General features: G+C 48.8%; 1 protein-coding gene across 1 annotated transcript in view; it reads left to right on the top strand.

The window, feature by feature from the left end:
• Nucleotides 1-9340, top strand: part of COMMD7 (COMM domain containing 7) — a 16076-nt gene extending 6736 nt beyond the window's left edge. Inside the window, exons 4-9 of the mRNA XM_039318900.1 lie at nt 2247-2303; nt 2396-2433; nt 4704-4794; nt 4891-4940; nt 7387-7435; nt 9025-9340. Coding sequence (XP_039174834.1) covers nt 2247-2303; nt 2396-2433; nt 4704-4794; nt 4891-4940; nt 7387-7435; nt 9025-9101 — 362 coding nt within the window. The 3' untranslated portion in view covers nt 9102-9340. The remainder of the gene's footprint in view (nt 1-2246; nt 2304-2395; nt 2434-4703; nt 4795-4890; nt 4941-7386; nt 7436-9024) is intronic.
• The last annotated feature ends 15010 nt before the right edge of the window (nt 9341-24350 follow it).

The following is a 24350-nucleotide window of genomic DNA, read 5'->3' as shown; positions in this document are numbered from 1 at the left end:
GTTTACAAACCACATTATAAAATGGTACTAAAAAGCACGGCTAAGAACAGAGTTTACAAAACACGGTTTTGACAAGCTGAAGGTAAAGATAAAACGTTTTCAAAGCTAAAATTGAATTTAGGATGATTCAGGATGGTTCTTCTGAGTCACAGAGCGCCAGTGGGGCCTATCTCCCTCCCGCTGGAATTCAGAGGGCGTCATAGGAAATTCTGACTATAATGGTATTTCTTACCCTACGGTAAAATCCCTCAGGCATTATAAAAAGAAACAGTCTTGCTGCCAATAATGGAGGGGTCCTGGGTGCTCTCTGAGCTTGCTTGTTTTCTTGCAGACATTTCATGACCCAACTAGGGAACATCATCAGTGCTAGTAAGTCAGGAGCATTGATACCAGCAGTGATAATGTTACCTAGCTGGGTCATGAAACATCTGCAAAAAAACAAGCAAGCTCAGAAATCAGAAAGGGTCCCACAGTGCTCCTCCTCCTCCTCCACTCCACACACCCCACTCCCTTCTATCTCTGATGATGTTACCTAGTTGGGTCATGAAACGTCTGCAAGAAAACAACCGGGCTCAGAGAGCACCAAGGACCCCACAGTCCTCTTCCTCCTCCCCTCCTCCTCCCTCTCCCCCTCTCCACACACCCCACTCTCTTGCAGCACTAATAATGTTACCTAGTTGGGTCATGAAACGTCTGCAAGAAAACAACCAGGCTCAGAGAGCACCAAGGACCCCACAGTCCTCCTCCTCCTCCTCCTCCCCTCCTCCCCTCCTCCTCTCCACACACCCCACTCTCTTGTAGCACTGATAATGTTACCTAGTTGGGTCATGAAACATCTGCAAGAAAACAAGCCAGTTCAGAGAGCAGTAAGGACCCCTCATTTCAACCCTGTGCTACAAACATTCTGCTTCATTGGTAAAACAATGATCAGCAGAGATAAGAATACTGATAGTAGAGAATGTTGGTAGCTCAGGGTTGAACCGTGGGGTCCTCAGTCCTCTCTGAGCTCTGTGGTTTCCTTGCAGACATTTCATGACCCAACTAGGTAACATCATCAGTGCTAGAAGGGAGGCGAGTGTGTGGAGAGATGGAGGAGTACTGTGGGGTCCCTGGTGCTCTCTGAGCTGGGTGGTTTTCCTGTAGACCTTTCATGACCCAACTAGGGAACATCATCAGTGCTATAAGGGAGGGGGGGGTCTGCTTTCTGTGTATACACAAACGGCTTTTGCTGTCAGTGTTGGTGGGAATGTTGTTTTCCTCTTGGTGATTCCTTGATTAGCTTATTGTTTACTGTTAGCTTGTTTGTCTGAGTTGGTACTGTAGTTCCTTGATCGGGGTATTGCTTATTACTGTAAATTATACTAAAATAAAATAAAAATAAAAAGAATAAAAATGAAAAAATAAAATAAAAAAATAAAAATATTATAAATAAAAGAAAGTAAAATAAAATAAAAATAAGCCAGGTTTGGAGTGGATCACTGGAAGTTTTTAAGAAGAGACTGGACAGCCATTTGTCTGAAATGATATAGGGCTTCATGCCTGAGCAGGGGGTTGGACTAGATGACCTCCAAGGTCCCTTCCAACTATTATTATTATTATTATTATTATTATTATTATTATTATTATTATGTGAAATAATAAAACAAGTAAAAAAACAAAAAAATAGAAATAAAATAAAACAAAGTAAACTTCAGAGTTCTTTGAAAGATGGGCAGCTATGTAAATGTTTAAAATAAAATCAAATAAAAAGCAGAGCTCAAATAATAAACTCAAATAAAAAGAGAACTCAAATAATAAAATCAAATAAAAGTAGAACTCAAATAAAAAATAGAACTCAAATAAGATAACAAAACAAAAAATAGAAATCAGGCAATAAAATAGGGCAAAAAAAATAGAGCTCAAATAATAAAATCAAAGAAAAGACAGAAATCAAATAAAAATAGAAATCAAATCAGATCATAAAATAAAATAAAATAATAGGAATCAAATGCTATAACAAAATAAAAAAAAATAGAAACCAAGTCATAAAATAAAATTAAAAAAACCCAGAAATAAAATAAAATATAATAAACTTCAAATTTAGGGTGAATCGCAAGGACCCCAAAAGGGCCCCAGTTAACTTGTTCTTCTCCCATAAATTCGCTCTGAGGTCCTTGAGGCCAGCGCGTGCCTTATCTTCTCTTTGTGTGTTTGTCAACCGGGCTCTCTTGCTGGATTTTTTTATTTTTACACAATGTTTACTCCAGGTGCTTTAAAGAGGAGCTTGTCTGCTGAAGAGGTCCGAGCAGATCTTATCACCCTGGGTAAGTCTATCTCTGCTGGACTCCTCTGAGTCACTGGAGGGCTACTACTGGTTCCACGGCTCCGCTTTGACCGTGTCAAATTTCTCCTGCAGGGCTGAGCGAGGAAAAGGCCAGGTATTTTGAAGAACAGGTAAGGACTTTCCTGGATGGCCCAGGTATTCGGCTTTGGCATTTTGAAACACACACTCACACACACACACACACACACGCATGCTAAAAAAAACTTAGAAATCTCTGATCTTGGAAGAACTTCCAGAAGGCCAACAGCATCCTCTTAATAATTTTCTTTGAACATTTTTTCTTTCTTTCTTTCTTTCTTTCTTTCTTTCTTTCTTTCTTTCTTTCTTTCTTTCTTTCTTTCTCTCTCTCTCTCTCTCTCTCTCTCTTTCATCTATATCATCTGTCCTATCATCATCTATCTCTTTCTTTCACACACACACACACACACACACACACACACACACACACACACTAAAAAAAACTTAAAAATATCTGATCTTGGAAGAACTTCCCAGAAGACCAACCTCTTAATAATTTTCTTTGAAAGGTTTTTCTTTCTTTCTTTCTTTCTTTCTTTCTTTCTTTCTTTCTTTCTTTCTTTCTTTCTTTCTTTCTTTCTTTCTTTCTTTCTTTCTTTCTTTCTCTTCCCCCCCCTCTCTCTCTCACACACACACACAAACACACACACACACACACACCAAAATTACAGAGGGGGAATCCAAATAATCTTTTCCAAACCTGCAGACTTAATTTCTCCTATTTTCTCACTGTAAGGAGTGTGTGTAAATGTTGGTGTCCTTTCTCAATGCAAAATCCTGAAATGACTTTCTAAGGCAGTTTTTCTCAACTTGAAAAACTGAAAGCCTGCCGGCTGGGGAATTCTGGGAATTGAGGTCCACCCCTCTTAAAGCATGCTAGCTGGGGAATTCTGGGAGTTGGTCCACCCCTTTTAAAGTATGCTGGCTGGGGAATTCTGGGAGTTGGTCCACCCCTTTTAAAGTATGCTGGCTGGGGAATTCTGGGAATTGAGGTCCAGCCATCTTAAAGCATGCTGGCTGGGGAATTCTGGGAGTTGAAGTCCACCCCTTTTAAAGCATGCTGGCTGGGGAATTCTGGGAATTGAGGTCCACCCATCTTAAAGCACGCCGGCTGGGGAATTCTGGGAATTGAGGTCCACCCCTCTTAAAGCATGCTAGCTGGGGAATTCTGGGAGTTGAAGTCCACCCCTTTTAAAGCTTGCTGGCTGGGGAATTCTGGGAATTGAGGTCCACCCCTCTTAAAGCATGCTAGCTGGGGAATTCTGGGAGTTGAAGTCCACCCCTTTTAAAGCTTGCTGGCTGGGGAATTCTGGGAATTGAGGTCCACCCATCTTAAAGCATACTGGCTAGGGAATTCTGGGATTTGAAGTCCACCCCTTTTAATGCATGCCAGCTGGAGAATTCTGGGAGTTGAACTCTGCCCATCTGAAAGCACGCTGGCTGGGGCCTTCTGGGAATTGAAGTCCACCCATCTCAAAGTTGCTGAGGTGGAGAAATATTATTCTAAGGTTAAAAATCACGCCACTCAATGGGATCCTTGTGTAAATGATCCCATTGTGGTTATTTCGCACCTTCATTTTTGGTTTGGTTCAATCAGACCAGTTGACTTAACTCTTCAAACTGTAGCTGGGTAGACCATCTTTACCATGTGAACACAGCCGGCGGGTGTCCTCCCTTTGCGTGAGCGGCAGGCCCGTGTGCACACACCCCACACAAAGGGAGCTCCGTGCACACTTGCCGGACACTTCTGCAAACCCATCTCCTCCTCCCACCCACCCCCCACCGCAGGTCCCCAAAGTCGGAAACATTGGGGAATTCAACCACAAGGGTTCCTTCATGCGTCGAAACAAATAAAAAATCCAAAATGACACCCCAGCAACTTACAGGTAGTCCTCAACGTACGACCACCACTGAGCCCGAAATTTCCATCGCTAAGCGAGTCGGTTGCTACGTGAATTTTGCCCTGTTTAACGGCCTTCCTTGCCACCCTTGCCAAGTGAATCGCGACAGTGATTAAATTAGTCCCGCGGTCGTTAAACGAATCCAGCTTTCCCCCCCCCCATCTACTTTGCTGGTCAGAAGGCCGCAAAAAGGGGACATACGTGACCCCACCCCGGGGAGGCTCCGACCGTCATAAATACGAGTCAGCTGGCAAGCGTCTGAATTTTGGTCACGGGACCACGGGTTCAGCGCCAATGGTCGTCAGTGTGAAAAACGGTCCTCGGTCCTTTTTTCAGTGCCGTCGTAATGTCAAACGGCCCCTGAAGGAGTTGTCGTAAGTCAAGGACCCGCAGTAGCTGCCTTGCAGGGCTCGAACCCCTCCAATTAAAATTAAAATTGTGCCTTTTTATCTTGATTTCAGTGGAAGGGGAACTCTCCCACCCTCTCGCGACTGGCCGTGGGGCAGACGCTGATGGTTAACCAGCTAATAGACATGGAGTGGAAATTTGGGGGTGAGTTTTTTTTCTGGGGGGGGGCACGGGGGAGGGGGCAGAGTGAGGGGTGCCTTTGCCAACCTCTGCGTATAAACCTTTTCTCTCTCCCAACAGTGACGGCCGGAAGCAGTGAGCTGGCAAAGGCAGGAAGCATTTTCTTGCAGGTAAGATGGATTTGGGGAAGGGACAGGTAGGACCGGGGGGCGGGGCAGAGGAAACTGTATACCAGTGGTTCTCAACCTTTTTAATGCCATGACCCCCCCAACCGGTCGTAAGTCGAGGACTACCCAACCGGTCGTAAGTCAAGGACTTTCCCTGCCCGGGAGCGCCGCGCATGCGTGGTGCCGCCCCCTCTGCCGGCCGAAGCGTAGCTGGCAAGGGGCAGTGACGGTGCAGAGCGACCACCCGCTGGGCCATCAGCTGGCCCAGCCCAAGGGGGATAAGGCAGCCGCCGGGCCCCACGCGGCAATAGCACAGCTAAGGAAAAGGGGGGAAAAAATGGCGGACTGCGTTGTTTGGCGACCCCCGTGAAATGGTCGTTCGACCCCAAATGGGGTCGCGACCCACAGGTTGAGAACCGCTGCTGTATACAGATAGTCCTTGAGTTACAAACTGTTGTAGGTTTGTTGTAAGGTGAGCTTAGGGCTGTTTTTCACACCGTGGCCCCACGATCAAAATCCGGACCCGTGGCGTGTCATTGTGACATGCTGCGATGTCACATGACCCAACTTTTTGTGCACTTCTGATGAGTGGAGTCCAGATTCATTTAACAACAGTGTGACTAATAATAATAATAATAATAATAATAATAATAATAATAATAATAATAATAATAAAGTTGGAAGGGATCTTGGAGGTCATCTAGTCCAACCCCCTGCTCAGGCAGGAAACCCTATACCATTTCAAACAAAGGGCTGCCCTGTCTCTTCTTAAAAACCTCCAGTGCTGGAGCATTCACCGCTTCTGGAGGCAGGTAGTTCCACTGGCTCATTGTTCTCACTATCAGGAAGTTTCTCCTTAGTTCCAGGCTGCTTCTCTAACTTAATAGCTGCAGAAAGTTCGTAAAATGGAGCAAAAGTGACTTAACAAAGGTCTCGCTTAGGAACATAAATCTTGGGGTTCAGTTCAGTCAGTTGAGGACTATCTGTAAGGAATTTTCTCTCCATGTTTCCCCCCCGCAAATGGAAAATTGTTCCCACTTTTCTTCCCTGGATTTCGGGAAATCCGAGAATCCTGAATTTCATCCGTCCCAAGTGCATCTGTGCTTTTTTCCAGGCAGCACCTGAACTTCCATGCTTTCTCTTTGAAGACGTTTTGTTTCTCATCCCAGAAGCTTCCTCGGGTTCTGACTGGATGGTGGGGAATGGAAGGATTTATGCTCCTTGCAGACAGCTGCTCCTTTACCTTCTTTTGGAGAAGGCCCCACACCCATTTGCACCACTCAGGTGACCCCAAGAACACAGGTAAAGCTCCAGGTGGCCTCAATAACTCTGAAATGCGGGTGTCAAACTGGCGGCCCACGAGCTGGATAGGCCGCATGCAGTCCACGCCCATCCTGGCTCCGCGAAGGCAAAAAAAAACACGATACATCACGTGACGCGATCGAGTTTTGACACCCGTGCTCTAAAAGAAGGCAAACGACCAGCGCTCTGCAAGGAGTATAAATCTTTCCATTCTCCACCAGAACCTGAAGACGCTTCTGGGATGAGAAGCAAAAGGTCTTCAAAAGGAAAACCAAGAAAGTCCAGTTGCCTCCTGAAAAAAGCACCTTTGGGACAATCGTGGCCTGGATGATTGGGAATCTCCAGAGACATCTGAATTTCATCTGTTGCATCTCCCAAGTGCAGGGGCAGGCAACCTTGGCTGTTTTATGACTCGTGGACTTCAATTCCCAGAATTCCTGAGCCAGCATGGGGGAACTATGGACCTTTCATGACTCGTGGACTTCAATTTCCAGAATTCCTGAGCCAGCATGAGGAACTATGGCCCCTCATGACTCGTGGACTTCAATTCCCAGAATTCCTGAGCCAGCATGGGGGAACTATGGTCCCCTCATGACTCGTGGACTTCAACTCCCAGAATTCCTGAGCCAGCATGGGGGAACTATGGCCCCCTCATGACTGGTGGACTTCAACTCCCAGAATTCCTGAGCCAGCATGGGGGAACTATGGCCCCCTCATGACTGGTGGACTTCAACTCCCAGAATTCCTGAGCCAGCATGGGGGAACTATGGCCCCCTCATGACTCGTGGACTTCAATTCCCAGAATTCCTGAGCCAGCATGAGGGAACTATGGCCCCCTCTTGACTGGTGGGACTTCAACTCCCAGAATTCCTGAGCCAGCATGGGGGAACTGTGGCCCTCTCATGATTGGTGGATTTCAACTCCCAGAATTCCTGAGCCAGCATGGCTCAGCTTGGAAACCTCTGCCTTTCCCCTCAGCATAGCTGGCTGAGGAATTCTGGGAGTTGAAGTCCACCAGTCATAAAAGAGCCAAGGTGGCCTACCCCTGCCCAAGTGTTTTATGGTGGGAGATTCCAGGGGTTGGTTTTTGGTTTCTAACACCTGCCTCCTTTGTTGTAACTGACCCAACTTTTTATGATTGGTGTAGCTGAAACTGGTGGTGAAGAAAGGCAGCCAGACGGAGCCGGTGTACCTGGGTGAGTAAGCCAGCAAGGCCTGTGGGAAAACCCTGCAGGTGAAGGGAGGGAGGGAGAAGAGGCGAGCCAGCTGCCTGTACTACAGATTGTCCTTGACTTAACCACTATTCGTTTGATGAGCATCCGTGGTTACAACAGTGACTTACAACTGGTTTACACCCTTAAGAACGTTGCAGCTTTGCTCCGTGGTCACATGATCCAAAACTCAAAAACGCTTGGCAACTGGCATGGACATAGGACAGTTGCAGCATCCCGGAGTCTGGTGATCGCCTTTTGGGACCTTTTCAGCTAGCTTCCCACAGACAAAGTCAGTGAGGAAGCCAGACCCGTTTAATGACCGCGCACTTCACTTAACGACAGTAGTGATTCATTTACCAACTGTGGCGAAGAATGTCGTGAAGTGGGGCGTACAGCTTTCTGAACAACTGCCTGGCTTAGCGGCGGAACTGTTGGGCTGAGTTCGGGTTGGAAGCCGTGTTTTAATTCTTAATTTCAAATGTTTTTAAATGCTTTTCGTGTTCTTGCTGTTTTATATTATGTTTATTTTATTTTAGCTGTTGGTTTGTATCCCACACTTATTACTGTTTTTCAGTAAATAACTCAAGGTGGCAAACATACCCTAGGCCTGAAAGACAGCTGGGTGAGCTTAGGCCCAATCACCAGGTGACAGTGAGTTCTAGTCCTGCCTTAGGCCTCAAAGCCGGCTGGGTGAGCTTAGGCCCAATCACCAGGTGACAGTGAGTGACAGTGAGTTCTAGTCCTGCCTTAGGCATAAAAGCGGCCGGGTGAGCTTAGGCCCAATCACCAGGTGATAGTGAATTTTAGTCCTGCCTTGGGCCTGAAAGCCAGCTGGGTGAGTTTAGGCCCAATCACTAGGTGACAGTGAGTTCTAGTCCTGCCTTAGGGATGAAAGCGGCTGGGTGAGCTTAGGCCCAATCACCAGGTGACAGTGAGTTTCAGTCCTGCCTTAGGCATAAAAGCGGCTGGGTGAGTTTAGGCCCAATCATCAGGTGACGGTGAGTTCTAGTCCTGCCTTAGGCCTGAAAGCAGCTGGGTGAGCTTAGGCTCAATCACCAGGTGACAGTGAGTTCTAGTCCTTCCTTAGGCCTGAAAGCAGCTGGGTGAGTTTAGGCCCAATCACCAGGTGACGGTGAGTTCTAGTCCTGCTTAAGCATAAAATTGGCTGGGTGAGCTTAGGCCCAATCACCAGGTGGCAGTGAGTTCTAGTCCTGCCTTAGGCCTGAAAGCCAGCTGGGTGAGTTTAGGCCCAATCACCAGGTGGCAGTGAGTTCTAGTCCTGCCTTAGGCATGAAAGCGGCGGGGCGATTTTGGGACAATCCCCAGGAGACGGTTAGTTCACGCCTGGCACGAAGGCGACCTGAGTGTCTTTAAGCCAGCCTGTCTGTCGGTCTGTCTCACTCCAGTCCACCTCACAAGATTGTTGTGACGGGGCAAAGAGGAAAGATTATTGTATTTGCTGCCTTGACTCAAAGTCAAAAAAAGAAAAGAGAGAAAATGGGGTTTAAAAAAAATTAATTAAAAGAACTCTAGGTACCTAATCTCGAATGTTTCTGCCCTCCTCCTTCCAGAATTGACCCTGCCCCAGTTTTACAGCTTCCTCCACGAGATGGAGAGAATTAAAGCCAGCCTGGAGAGCCTCAGCTGACTTTCCGGCCCACCAGCCTCTGCAGCACATCTGGACCAAGAAAGGACAGCAAGACCGCTCTGGCCCTACCATTTTGCTGAGCAAAAAAAAGGGGTGGTGGGATTCCGTCCTGGATTTGGTGGGCAAAATACACTTCCAGGATGAAAATGGTTTGCAAAACCTGGTGGAGACCAGCTTTTCCATCAGAGGGTTCTGAAAGCAAAGTTGAGATGGAAAATAAAGTTTCTCCTTTCAAAAAATGGAAGGTTACATCATTAGGGCTGGATGCGAGGGGGGGGGGTGTTTGTGGAGAGGAAGAGGAGGAGAACTGAGATGGTCCTTGGTGTTCTCTGAATCGGCAGTTGCAGACGTTTCATGACCCAACTAGGGAACATCATCAGTGCTAGTAGGGAGTGGGGTTGTGGAGAGGAGGAGGAGGAGGAGAACTCTCTCTGAACTTGGTTGTTTGCTTGCAGATGTTTTATTACCCAACCTAGGTAATATCATCCGTGCTAGGAGAGGGGGGGCTTTGTGGAGAGGAGGAGGAGGAGGAGGAGAACTCTGCAGTCTTAGGTGTCCTCTGACTGGCTGTTTTCTTGCAGATATTTCATGACCCAACTAGCTAGCATCATCAGTGCTAGAAGAGAGGGGGGTTTGCAGAGAGGAGGAGGAGGACTGTGGGATCTTGGGTGCTCATTCAGCTTGGTGGTTTTCTTGCAGACGTTTCAAGACCCAACTAGGGAACATCATCAGTGCTAGAAGGGAAGGGGTTTGTGGAGAGGAGGAGGAGGAGGAGAACAACTGTAGGAGTCCTTGGTGCTCTCTGAACTTTGTTGTTTTCTTGCCAGCGTTTCATTACCCAAAGTAGCTAACATCATCAATGCTCTGATGATGTTCCCTAGTAGGGTCGTGAAATGTCTGCAAGAAATCAACCAAGCACAGAGACTGCCGAGGACCCCTCACGAAGAAAAAAGAGGCAGCACCAGACCTCAGGGACCCCTGCTCTGACTTCTTCTCCCCACTGGGGTCAGTGGCGATTGTTCTAAAGCAGAATGCGACAACAGTTGCCCTGGGATCACTGGGTGGTCTCCCATTCTTAGGCCCAACGACGACGTCGTGAGTTCCTCTTGAGTCTAGTTCTTTATTTGCTTACAGAATTTTAAACATCGACATAAAGTCATAGGGCTGGAGGGGACCTTAGAGGTCTTCTAGTCCAACCGATTGCCCAGGACAGGAGTTCTTATACTATCCAGGATAAATAGCTGGCCATTGAGCCAAACAACCTAGAACTAAGGAGAAACTTCCTGACAGAACAATTAACCAGTGGAACAACCTACCTCAGGAAGCTGTGAATGCTGCAACACTGGTGGTTTTTAAGAAGAGACTGGACAGCCCTTGGTCTGAAATGGTATAGGGTTTCCTGCCTGAGTGGGGGGGGGGTTGGACTAGATGACCTCCAAGGGCCCTTCCAAGTTTACTATTATTATTAAGGTCCTTGATGGTCTTCCCCTCCTCCATGGACCTGGTTTACCTTTGAAACTTACCACTTCCTTGTATATTTTTCTACCAGGTTTACCTGGAGCAGAACTCAGATATTTATTCATTCTGGGGAGAGAGTTCTTAGCCGTGAAAGCCAGCTCCTGATGCTAGCCACCAGGAGACGGTGAGTTCTAATCCCGCCTGAGGCATGAAAGCAGCTGGGTGACGTTGGGCCAATCACCAGGAGACGGTGACTTCTAGTCCCGCCTTAGGCATGAAAGCAACTGGGTGACTGTGGCCTAATCACTAGAAGACAGTGAATTCTAGTCCCACCTGAGGCACAAAAGCTGCCATTGAAACCCTGCCGTTTTTTTTTCACCTGCATCACGCATGTGCTACCCCTGCGTGCACAGAGGTTTCACATGTCCATCAGATGCCCCTGAAAGTCACCAAGATATTGGACAAGTTTCAGAGATGAGAAAAGTGTCATCCCCCCCCCCCCCCAGTTGTGATGTTTGCACAACAGAGGCCTCTCGGTGACCGAACTAATCCATTTTCCAAGTTTAGCCCCTATATCATAACCTCATCTGAGGGCTAATTCACACAGTATGCTGGGACCCAGGAAAGCAAACTAAGATGCAGGAATCACGGTCTATAGAAATCCAACTACAGGAGTACGTATGTAGTTATTTATTTATTTATTTATTTATGAGACTTATATACCGCTTTAAGTGCGAGCACTCTCTAAGCGGTGTACACCAGTAAGCAATGTATGTATGTATGTGTGTGTGTGTCTGGGTCCTCATTTTACCTACCCTGGAAGGATGGAAGGCTGAGTCAACCTTGAGCCGGTGAGATTTGAACCGCTGACCTGCTGAACACAGTCAGCTAAAGTGGCCTGCAGTACTGCACTCTAACTGCTGTGCCACCTCGGCGCAGCAATAAATAATTTATTTATTTTATTTATTAAATGTATTTATTTATTGGATTTATTGATTTTATTTATTCGATTTATTTATTTATTGGATTTCTGGGCCACCCATTTCATCTGGAGGCACCTCTGGCCAGCTTAGAAATATTTTAGCTGAGGTTTTAATATTTTTCATATTGGTTGGTTTAAATTTTTGAATTTTTTATTTGTTTCAATAATTTGTAAGCCACCCAGAGTCGTCTTGTAGGGGAGATGGACAATATAGAAATTTTATAGATAGAGATAGGTAGGTAGGTGGGTGTGTGGGTGGGAGGGTGGGTGGATGGATGGATGAATGGATAGATAGATAGATAGATAGATAGATAGATAGATAGATAGATAGATAGATAGATAGATAGATAGATAGATATAGAAATTAATAGATATAGACATAATAGAATAGATTGAGAAAGATAATGAGAGAATAGAAAGATGATAGACAATAGGGAGAGAAAGAAAAAATAGATAATAGATTGAGAGAGCATAGATAATACAGATAATAGATATAGAGAATAGAAGATAGATGATAGATAAGAGAGAAAGAGGATAGACATAATAGTGAGAAGAGAGAGAGGGAAATGATAATAGAGAAAGACAGAAATGCACCAAGTGAGAACCTTAAGCATATATTTTTTTGAAACTCCATGCATTCTGCCCTGCTTTTTTAGAACAACAATGCCGGAGGGCTGTAAAACCCAACTGAACAGGCCCGCGTACAGCCCCACAATCGCACAAAGCAACACAGCACCCAGCCAGAGGAACAAATATTTTGTTATATTTTCCTTTTCCGGGAGCCGAGAGCTAATCTCCAGAAAGCAGAAGGCTCTGGGGGGGGGAGGCGTGGAGGCTCCTCGCTGTGCTGTCCTTCAGAAAGTGTCGCCTTCTACAACTTTGCGGTCTCGGCCTCGGTCTGTTTCCTGGAGGGGGATGGGGGGGGCACATTCTTCTGGCAAACTTTTGCCTTTCACCTACTGCTGGTCAGCTGGCCGGTCTCTCTGTCGGCTTTCGGCTTTTCTGACTCAGCCTTCCCATCCCTGGAACACAGAAGGGAATTATAAGGCTGGAAGGGACTTTGGAGGTCTTCTAGTCCAACCCCCTGCTCAGAGTTGGAGACCTTATACGGGAGGTTCTCGACTTAACAATCATCTGTAAAGATGATCAAGGGTCTGAAGGCTACAACAACAACAATAATGATAATGATAACAATAATAAAGTTGGAAGGGACCTTGTAGGTCATCTAGTCCAACCCCCTGCTCAGGCAGGAAGCCCTATACCATTTCAGACATACAAAGAACAGTTGCTGGAATTGGGTATGTCCAGTTTAATGAAAAGAAGGACAAGAGGGTGACAGGATAGCGGCCTTCCAGTATCTCAGGGGCTGCCCCAAAGAAGAGGGAGTCAAGCTGTTCTCCAAAGCAGGAGAAGAAGCAACGGATGGAAACTAATCAAGGAGAGAAGCAACCTGGAACTAAGGAGAAACTTCCTGACAATGAGGACAATTAACCAGTGGAACAACCTGCCTCCAGAAATTGTGGGTGCTCCATCACTGCAGATTTTCAAGATTGGACAACGATTTGTTTGGAATGATACAAGGACTTCGCTTTGAGCAGGGGTTGGACTAGAAGACCTCCAAGGTCCCTTCCAAGTCTGTTCTTCTGTTAGTTTAATGAAGAGAAGGACGAAGTGTGACATGATAGCAGTCTTCAAGTATTTGAGGATCTGCCACAAAAACGAGGGGGGCTCCACCTCTTTTCCAAAGCGCCTGAAGGCAGGACAAGAAGCAACGGATGGAAACTCATCAAGGAGAGAAGCCACCTGGAACTAAGGAGAAACTTCCTGACAGGGAGAACAATTAGCCAGTGGAACAACCTGCCTCCAGAAGTGGTGAATGCTCCAACACTGGAGGTTTTTAAGAAGAAACTGGACAGCCATTGGTCTGAAATGGTCTAAGGCAGTGTTTCTCAACCTTGACAACTTTAAGGCATGTGAACTTCAACTCCCAGAATTCCACAGCCAGTATTGCTGGCTCTGGAATTCTGGGAGTTGAAGTCCACATGCCCTAAAGTTGTCAAGGTTGAGAAACACTGGTCTAAGGTTTCCTGCCTGAGCAGGGGGTGGGACTAGAAGACCTCCAAGGTCCCTTCCAGCATTCTGTTAGTTTAATGAAGAGAAGGACGAGGCAAGACAGGATAGCAGTCTTCCAGTATCTCAGGGGCTGCCCCAAAGAAGAGGGAGTCAGGCTATTCTCCAAAGCGCCTGAAGGCAGGACAAGAAGCAACGGGTGGAAACTCAACAAGGAGAGAAGCAACCTTGGAACTGAGGAGGTCTTCTCCCAGGTCCAACAAAAGCTCATTTGCAGAGAAGTTCTCTGGGGCTTGGTGCAAATAAACTCCCAGATGGAGCCGAGGTCAGAGTTTCCCACTGGTGCTGAGATGGGATCCATGAGTGGGTGGGCTGAAAGTGAAAACTCTCCTGAACAGAGACAGTTGAAAGAATTCACTTTCCTCGCCTGGAAGGGCAAAGGTCAGTTTTGGCCGGAGAGAGCTGAGAACGCCACCTTTTCTTTCCTTTGCTCCTGAAGTCCAGGCTTCTTTGGAAATTCTGCTTGCTGATCCTAGCCCCTTCCTCATAGGAACGCCACAGGAATAGCAGAGCTGGAAGGGACCCTGGAGGTCTTCTAGTCCAACCTCCTGCTTGGTCAGGAGGCCCCAGACCCTTCCAAACCAACGGTTGTCGAATCTCTTCTGGAAAACCTCCAGGGATGGAGCACCCACAACGTCTGGAGGCAGGTAGTTCCACCGGTTAATCGTTCTGTTAGGACGTTTCTCCTGAATTCTAGGTTGCTTCTCTCCTGGATTAGTTTCCAGGCCTGGGTCCTGTTGCAGGTCAAATACGACATCTGAAATGGCAGCGTTTAATTATTGGTGGGGTTTAGCTCACGGGGCGGAGTGGCACAATTGGTTTTTAAGGTGATATGTTCATTTTTATCTTCTCCCTTGTAGCACTGATGATGTTATCTAGTTGGGTCATGAAAGGTCTGCAAGAAAACAACCAAGCTCAGAACACCAAGGACCCCACAGTAGTCCTCCACCACCTCCTCCTCTTCCTCCTCTTTCTCCACTTCTCCTTCACTATTACTACTCCTCTTCTCCTCCACTTTTCCTCTCCTCTTTCTTCACTTCTCCTTCACTACTCCTCCTTCTCTTCTCTCCTCCTCCTCCTCCTCCACTTCTCCTCCTCCTCCCCTTCCCCTCCCCTTCCCTGCTGCAAACTCCACTCCCTTCTAGCACTGATGCTGCTACCTAGTTGGGTCATGAAAGGTCTGCAAGAAAACAACCAAGAACACCAAGGACCCCATGGTCGTCCGCCTCCTCCTCCTCCTCCTCTCCTCTTTCTCCACTTCTCCTTCACTATTACTAACTACTACTCTTCTCCTCCTCTCCTCCACTTCTCCTCCGCTTCCTCCACTTCTCCTCCTCCTCCTCCTCCCCCTCCCCTCTGCAAACTCCACTCCCTTCTAGCACTGATGATGTTCCCTAGTTGGGTCATGAAACATCTGCAAGAAAACCACCCAGCTCAGAGAGCACCCAGGACTCCACAATCCTCCTCCTCCCTTCCAGCACTGATGATGTTCCTTAGTTGGGTCATGAAAGGTCCGCAAGAAAACCATCAGGCTCAGAGAGCAACAAGGATCCCATCTGTCCTCCTCCTCCTCCATCATCCTGGAGGAAGGCCTCCTGCGTTTCTTAAAGTGAGGGCAAGTGTACAGATAGTCCTCAATTTACAACCACAACAGCCTCAAATTTCGGTTGTTAAGTGAGACGTGTTAAATGAGTTTCGCCCCAACTGTGGTTGTTAAGTTAGGAACATGGTGGTTAAGTGAATCTAACTTTTCCATGGTCTTGGCTTTGGCCGAAGGTCAGAAAAGGGGATCACGTGACCCCCCCCGGATGCTGCAACCGTCATAAATGTGAGTCGGTTGCCAAGCATCCGAATTCTGACCACGTGACCCATCATCATCATCATCATTTTCTTCTACCAATAATATTCTCTTTTGCCAACCTTAAATTAATACAGTTCTTATTCTTTGAATAAATGACGATGAAATATAGACATTTTTCTCATGTTTCTGCAAATAATGACCACATCAATATAATATGGCTGCTGGCTTCTCTTGACACGTGATTGGGTGGGGGTGGTGGAATAACCCAAAATGGGGAAGTAAAATTAAAGCCCCAGAGAACAAAATTTGAAAGCTCTTCACCGCAAAAGCAGCAGAAACCAGCACATCCACGTTTCCCCAGTAAAAAAACACAATTACCAACGGTGGAAACAACAATGGTTGCAGGATTTGGGTATGGCTGGTCTAACAAAGAGAAGAACGAGGGGTGGCATGATAGCCGTAGATTTAGTCCTCGACTTAACAACGGCTCATTTAGTGTCCGTTCGAACTTACAAGGGCACGGAAAGAGGTGACAGGAGTATTTTTCACCCTTAGGCCCCGGTGGCAGGGGTAGGCAACCTGGGCTCTTTTATGACTCGAGGACTTCAATTCCCAGAATTCCTTAACCAGCCACGCTGAGGGGAAACGGAGAGGTTTCCAAGCTGAGCCATTAGTCTCAGGAATTCTGGGAGTTGAAGTCCACGAGTCATGAGGGGGCCACAGTTCCCCCATGCTGGCTCAGGAATTCTGGGAGTTGAAGTCCACGAGTCATGAGGGGGCCATCGTTCCCCCATGCTGGCTCAGGAATTCTGGGAATTGAAGCCCATGAGTCATACGACCGGTTGGAGGTTGTGGCATTAAAAAGGTTGAGAACTACTAGTATAGGGTCTCCTGCTTGAGCAGTGGGTTGGAGTAGAAGACCTACAAGGTCCCTTCCAACTCTATTCTATTCTATTCTAATTTCTATTCTATTCTAATTTCTATTCTATTCTGAAGGCAGCACAAGAAACAACGGATGGAAACTAATCAAGGAGAGGAACAACCTTTAATTAAGGTTTAATTAATGAATTAAATAATGAATTAAGGAGAAACTTCCTGACAGGGGCAACAATTAACCAGTGGAACAACCTGCCTCCAGAAGCTGTGAATGCTCCAACACTGGAAGTTTTTAAGAAGAGACTGGACAGCCATTTGTCCGAAATGGTATAGGGTTTCCGGCCTGAGCAGGGGGTTGGACTAGAGGACCTCCAAGGTCCCTTCCACCTCTATTCTGATTGGTTCAATTGAAATAAGGATGAAATGCATGGCCAAGAGAAAACTGGAGGGTGGGTGGGAATACAGTTTGTGTGTGTGTGTGTGTGTGTGTGTGTATAGGCGGCGAATTTAACACAAAATTGTCATTCCACAACTCCTGGAGAGAATTCCAAAACCGACAGTTCATTATTATTATTATTATTTTGCAAGCCTGGTGTCTGAATACAATTCCAGCATCTTTTTCATTCTTGGGTGTGCAAAACCACTTTTGTGTTGTTGTTTTCTTTTTAATCAAAGGCAGCAACTGTGCCCCCTTTCCTCCTTGTGCAAAGCCACTCCTGTGCAATTCGGAGCTTGAATTCCCCCCCCCCCCAGCAATTCCCGGCTGAAATCCGTCTCTGATGTTTACCCAGAGTTTTCCACCAAATTCACAATTTGTGGGTCCTTGATCACACTCTTGCGCGTGCAATGCAATGGGGAGGCTGCAGAGGGTGCCAGAAGACAGCCTAGGAAGTACGCAGACATTCCCCCCCCCCCAGTTGTGTGCATGGAATTTGGACCATTAGAAAAGAAAGTGGGGAGGGGGCATGGGTTTTCAAGGAACACCCTCTCTGAAAATCGGAGGGAACAACTGGAACATGTCACTGGCCAAGGCATTTTTGTGTGTGGCAGGGCAGTGACCGACAAGAAGGCGGAAGCAAAGATAAATTATACCCATGTTGAAAGACCACATCAGAGCTAGTTTGATGTGAGAAAAGGGATGTTGAGGCTCTGGAAAGAATGCAGAGAAGAGCAACAAAGATGATCAGGGGGCTGGAGGCTAAAATGTAGAAGGAATGGTTCCTGGAATTGGGTATAGCTAGTCTAGAGAATTAGAATAGAATAGAATAGAATAGAATAGAATAGAATAGAATAGAATAGAATAGAATAGAATAGAACAGAATAATAACAATGGACTAAAATAAACTAGACTGGAATGGAATAGAATAGAATAATAACAATGGAGTAAAATAGAATAGAATAGAATAGAATAATAACAATGGACTAAAATAGACTAGAATGGATTAGAATAGAATAGCTGGAAGGGACCTTGGAGGTCTTCTAGACGAGCCCCCTGCTCAAGCAGAAGAACCTATACCATTTCAGATAAGTGAGGACTAGGGGTGACATGATAGCAATATTCCTGTATTTGAGGGGCTGCCACAGAGAAGAGAGGGGGTCCACCTATTCTCCAAAGCACCTGAAGGCAGGGGAAGAATCAACGGATGGAAACTAATCAAGGAGAGAAGCAACCTGGAATGAAGGAGAAATTTCCTGATGGTGAGGACGATCAGTGGAGGATTTTAAGCAGAGATTGGGCAGCATTTGTCTGAAATGGTAGAGGGCCTCCTACTTGAACATGAGGTTGGACTAAAAGACCTCCAAGGGCCCTTCCCACTCTATTATTCCATACCCTGCATAAAACACCAGACGACTACTACAAAGATAATGAATGCATCTGATCATTTGAGTCTCATCATTTGTGTCTCAAGAAAGAATTCTAGGTTGACTTGTTCGATGATCCACTGGTTTGTTTTCATGGCAATCCATGGTATATTCGGGAGTCTTCTCCAACAGCAAAGGGCCTCAATCATCACCTTCTCCTTCCCCATTTCTCCTTCCCCATCCTCCTCCTCCTCCTTCTCCTCCTCTTCCTCCTCCTCCTTCTCCCTCTCCTTACCCATCCACTTTTCCTTCCCCATCCCCTTCTTCTTCTTCTTCTTCTTCTTCTTCTTCTTCTTCTTCTTCTTCTTCTTCTTCTTCTTCTTCTTCTTCTTCTTCTTCTTCTTCTTCTTCTACCCCTTCCCATCCCCTTCTTCTTCTCTCTTCATCATCATCCCCTCCTTAGTCTTCTTTTCCTTCTCCTTCTTCTCCTTTCCCTCCTCTTCTTTTCCTTCTCTCCCTTGCCCTTCTCCTTCCCTTCGCCTTCTCCTTCTCCTCCTTCAGTGGAACAATTTGCCTGCAGGAGTTGTAACTCCAACAGGAGGTTTTTAAGAAGAGATTGGATGACTATTTGTCTGAAATGGTATAGGGCAGTGGTTCTCAACCTGTGGGTCGGGACCCCATTTGGGGTCGAACGACCATTTCACGGGGGTCGCCAAACAACACAGTCCGCCATTTTTTCCCCCTTTTCCTTAGCTGTGCTACTCCCTTTTATTCTATTGGCTTTTGAAAGCCAATAGAATAGACTCTCTTGAATAGAGTCTAATTCTATTGGCTTTCAAAAGCCAATCGGAATTGTCCAGGCTGTCTCTGCCCTGCTGAGCCGGCCAAAAGTCCCAGTCTGCAAACGGTGCTGCACCAGTTGAGTAGTCCTCGACTTACGACCGGTTGGGGGTTGTGGCATTAAAAAGGTTGAGAACTACTAGTATAGGGTCTCCTGCTTGAGCAGTGGGTTGGAGTAGAAGACCTCCAAGGTCCCTTCCCACTCTATTCTATTCTACATTGCAGGAATTATGTCTAGTGTAATGGAAAAAAGAACCAGGGGTGACATGATGGCTGTCTGCCAAAATTTGAGAGGTTGCAACAAAGAAGAGGGGGGTCAAGCTATTTTCCAAAGTGCCTGAAGGCAGCACAAAAAGCAACGGATGGAAACTCACCTAAGAGAGAAGCAACCTAGAATTAAGGAGAAATTTCCTGACAGTGAGAACAATTAACCAGCGGAACAACTTGCTTCCAGAAGCTGTGAGTGCTCCATCACTCGAGGTTTTCAAGAAGAAACTGGACAGCCATTTGTCTGAAATGGTATAGGGTTTCCTGCCTGAGCAGGGGGTTGGACTTGATGACCTCCAAGGTCCCTGCCAACTCTGTTATTCTGTTAGTCCTCCTCCTCCTCCCCAACGTTCGCTTCCATGGAGCATCCCATGTGGGGCCTAAAATCAAACTATCCAACCTATAGCATCATAGTGCCAAAACAGAGTCTATAATGGAGGTTTTTCTGATTCCCTAGTTGTAACAAAGCAAAAACATTTTATATGTAATCTAGACATATGTTTATATTTTATATTTAACAGAATACCAGAGTTGGAAGGGACCTTGGAGGTCTTCTAGTCCAACCCCCTGCTGGAGTAGGAGACCCTGCCTAGACCAGCAGTAGGCAACCTTGGCTCTTTTATGACTCGTGGACTTCAACTCCCAGAATTCCTGAGCCAGCATGGGGGAACTATGTCCCCCTCACGAGACGTGGACTCCTGAGCCAGCATGGGGGAACTACGTCCCCTTCATGACTCGTGGACTTCAGCTCCCAGAATTCCTGAGTCAGCATGGGGAACTATGGCCCCCTCATGACTGGTGTACTTCAATTCCCAGAATTCCTGAGCCAGCATGGGGGAACTATGGCCCCTTCATGACTCGTGGACTTCAACTCCCAGAATTCCTCAGCCAGCATGGGGAAACTATGGCCCCCTCATGACTGGTGGACCAACTCCCAGAATTCTTCAGCCAGCATGGGGGAACTGTGGCCCCTTCATTACTCGTGGACTTCAACTCCCAGAATTCCTGAGCCAGCATGGGGGAACTGTGGCCCCCCTCATGACTGGTGAACTTCAACTCCCAGAATTCCTGAGCCAGGATGGCTCAGCTTGGAAACCTCTCCCTTTCCCCTCAGCATGGCTGGCTCAGGAATTCTGGGAGTTGAAGTCCACCAGTCATAAAAGAGCCAAGGTTGGCTACCCCTGCCCAAATGCCTGAATTTTGATAATGTGACCGTGAGGAAAAAATATTTAAACCAGGGGTCTTCAAACTTGGCCCTTTTATGACTCATGGACTTCATCTCCCAGAATTCCTGAGCCAGCATGGCTCAGCTTGGAAACCTCTCCCTTTCCCCTCAGCATGGCTGGCTGAGGAATTCTGGGAATTGAAGTCCACCAGTCATAAAAGAGCCCAGGTTGCCTACCCCTGGCCTAGACCATGGGAGTCGAAGTCCATAAATCTTAAAAGTTGCCCAGGTTGGAGACTCTTGAGGCAACCCACCACCCAAGGGACCCCCACTCTCCTTCATCCTCAGCTGTACTGACCGGTGCATCTGGAGAGAGACAGGTGCAAAGCCTTTAGGTCATCCGAGGTATGCTGCTGCTGAACGTGGGGGTTCCACTAGCCATGAAAGCCAATGTCCAGTGAGAGCTTTGTTACTCCTCCACGAAACGCAACGCAGGAGCCAGGAGGGAGAGCAGAGCCCTCCGTCCCTCCTCAAGGGAGGGAGGGGGCTTGGAGAGAACCCCCGAGTTAGAGTTATCAGCGAGAAAGGCCTGGGCCCAAGGACGGAAGAGGCCTGGTGTCCGATAATGAACAATAAATGCAGAACTGGGTAAGGCTAATGAAGAAAAACGGCCGGTGGGCAGAATTAAAAGCTAAGCATTATCAGACAGAACAAGAAGACCCCTTTTTTTTAGGGGAGAGGGCCACCCCCCCCAACCTCCCTTCCCTCCTGATAATTTCAGTAAATCAAAATCAATTTTCCTTCTTCCCTTGCTTTAAAATCAAAATCAATCTATTTCCTGCCTCCCTCCTTCCATTTTCCTATCCCTTCCTCCCTCATTCCTTCTCCTTTCTTCCTTCCTCCCTTTCCTCCGTTCTTTCTTCTCCCTCTCCTCCCTCCTACCCTCCTCCCTCCTTCTTCTTCCTTCTTCCTATCCCTTCCTCCCTCATTCCTTCTCCTTCCTTCCTTCCTCCCTCTCCTTTCCTCCATTTTTTCTTCTCCCTCTCCCCCCTCCTCCCTCCCTCTTCTTCCTATCCCTTCCTCCCTCATTCCTTCTCCCTCTCCTTCCTTCCTTCTCGCTCTTCTTCCTCCCTCCCTCTTTCCTCCGTTCTTCCTTCTCCCTCTCCCTCCCTCCCTTCTCCCATCTTTCTCCTTCCTTCTCTCATGTCTGTCTCTCCTTCCTTCTCCCTCTTCTTCCTTTCTTTCCTCCCCTCCCTTCCTACCTGTTCTTCCTACTCCCTCTCCTTCCTTCCTTCCTTCCTTCCTTCCTTCCTTCCTTCCTTCGTTCCTTCCGTCTCCATCCATTCCTTCCACTGCCTTCTTCCTTCTCTCCTTCCTCCTCCATGTGCCCTGTGGACCTGTCTCTCCCCGGCCCCCCTTCCTTGCCCTTGGTCCCAGGGCCCGGGACAGACTGCCCTCCCAGCGGAGTTCCAGGTGCCAAGAAGGTTCAGGGCTGTTCACCCCCCCCCCAAAGGACGCAGGGGCCCAGCCCAGAGCAGCTTTGAGTGGTTCAGAGGGAAGGCTGGGGGTCTCTTCCCCTGCAGGCTCTGAGCCCCCCCTCCCCCTCCCTCTCCCCACCTGTCCTCTGAGCCTCAAAAGCAACAGGTGAGAAGGTGAATCCCCCCAAAAGGCAGCTCCTCCCTCCCTCCCCAGGAGACCAATTCGTCCTGGTCCTCTTCCTCCCTTTGCCCAGCCCCTCCCCCTACTGGAGCAGCCCTCTTGATTTCCTGCCTGCTGGAATTGGGGGGGGGGGCGTTACTTTTCTCCAAGAGTATTCCAGCAGTCTCTCTCTCCCTTTCTCTCCCTCCCCCTTATTCTTTCTGTCCTTCTCTCTCATCCTTCCTCTCTCTCTCTCTCTCTCTCTCTGCCTTTCTGCTTCCTTCCCTCCCTCCCTCCTACTCCCCCCCCTCTCTCTGTCTTTCTCCCTCTATGCCTTCCTCCCTCCCTCCCTGGCTCCCACTTCTCTTTTTCTCCCTCTCCCTTTCTTTCTCCCTCTCTTTCTCTATCCCTTTCTCCCTCCGTCTCTCTCTCTCTCTCTCTGCTTTTCTCCCTCCCTCCCACTTTTTTCCTCTCTTCCTCTCAGTCTCTTCCTCTCTCCCTCCCTCCCTCCCTCCCACTTCTCTCCCTCCCTTCCTCTTTCTCTCTACCTCCCCCCTACTCTGTCTCTCTTCCTCTCCCTCTTTCTTTTTCCTTTTCTCCCTCCCTCTCTCTGCTTTTCTCCCTCCCTCCCACTTTTTTCTCTCTCTTCCTCTCCATCTCCTCCTCTCTCCCTCCCTCCCACTTCCTCCCTCCCTCTCTTTCTCTCTGCCTCCCTCCCACCCACTTCTCTGTCTCTCTTCCTCTCCCTTTCTTTTTCCCTTTCTCCCTCCCTCTCTCTCCCTCTATCTGCTTTTCTCCCTTGCTCCCACTTTTTTCTCTCTCTCTTCCTCTCCATCTTCCTCTCTGCCTCCCTCCCACCCACTTCTCTCCCTCCCTCGTCTTTCTCTCTGCCTCCTTCCCACCCACTTCTCTCTGTCCCTCTCCCTCTCCCTCTTTCTTTTTCCCTTTCTCCCTCCCTCTGTCTCTCTCTCTCTCTCTATCTGCTTTTCTCCCTCCCTCTCTCTCTCTCTCTCTGTGTGTGTGTGTGTGTGTGTGGCGCGTGCAACCTCTCATCCGGGCAGGGAGGGGCGCCAGCCTCCAGGTCCAGCCCAGCTCCCCATGCCTGCTTGCAGCTGGCAGGGAAGCCGCCCGGCTGGCAGCGGTCCGGCCTTGGCAGCCCCGCGGCTCCCTCTCTCCCTCCCTCCGAGGATGCGCCCGGCTTCCCAGCCAGGCCCCAGCCCGGAGGGAGCCCTCTGGCTCCCGCTCAGCCGCCGGACCCTGCCAGGAGGACCCCGCCTGGCCCGGCAGAGCCGCCCCTCGGCCCTCTCCGCTCCAGCCTCCTCGGATTTGGGGGGCGGGGGCGCCTCAGACCCCCCCCCGTCGGGACAAGCATTATCCTCCCCTTGCCTGTTGGGGGAGGGGGGCCAGGAACCCTCTCCCCCTCCCCCTCCCCCCCACCAGGCCGGCTTTGGCACATCCAGCCTCTCCCCCCCCTCCCAGGCAGGTTCCAGCCGGCCCCCCCCCCAGCCTTCCCCTCCCCCCGCCCGGCTCCAACGCCGGGATTAAGGAGCCGGCGCTGTGCAACGAAGGGAAACCTGCACCGCTCCGTCTCCCCGCAGCTTTGGGGTCCGCCAAGGGTGGGGAAGGGGGAGGGAAGAAGAGGGCCGGGGGGGGGGAAGGGAGCGACCCTTCCCCTCGCTAGGTGGGCGGCGGAGTAACCTTTGCTCCGCAGGCAGAAAACCTGATTAACGGGGCGGGGGGAAGAGGAGGAGGAGGAGGAGGAACGGCTTGCCCCCTTCCCTTCCCGGCCAGCGCCCCTCGCCCCTCTTTGGGACAAAGACCCGGCTGGCTGCCTCCCTCCTCCCCCCCCCCTCGCGAGGTCCCAGCTGCCCCTCCGGCCGTCCTCTTCGCCGCTTTGCTGCTCCGGGCTGCCCGCCGAGAGAGACCCCCGGCGGGCAGCCCCTCGGGGTGGGGGAGATGGAGGGGGGGGCGCGGGATGCGGGCGGCCCGGCCAAACTCTCCCGCAGCTGGCCGTCATAGCAACCGCCCGGGGTTTGCACGGCCGGAGTCTGGGGGGTGGGGGGAATCAGAAGAGGGAGGGGGGGAAGCAGCGCGGCGCTGGGCATCGCTGGAGGGGGGGGGGACTGGCACGGGCACCAGCGGCGCCTGGCAGGCTGGGGGTCTTCGGGGCAGGCTTTTCCTTCCAGCCAGGGCGGAGGAGGAGGAGGGTCTGGAAGGGGAAGAGCAGACCCCCAGAATGTTGGGGGGGGAGGCTAGCCAGGAGCTCCTTTGACCGGGGCTTGCTTTCTT

This window comes from Crotalus tigris, unplaced genomic scaffold, assembly GCF_016545835.1.
Source record: "Crotalus tigris isolate CLP2741 ecotype Arizona unplaced genomic scaffold, ASM1654583v1 scf7180000021643.52994198:917841, whole genome shotgun sequence".
Taxonomy (NCBI): Eukaryota; Metazoa; Chordata; class Lepidosauria; order Squamata; family Viperidae; genus Crotalus; species Crotalus tigris.
This window is presented reverse-complemented; position numbering and strand designations above follow the sequence as displayed.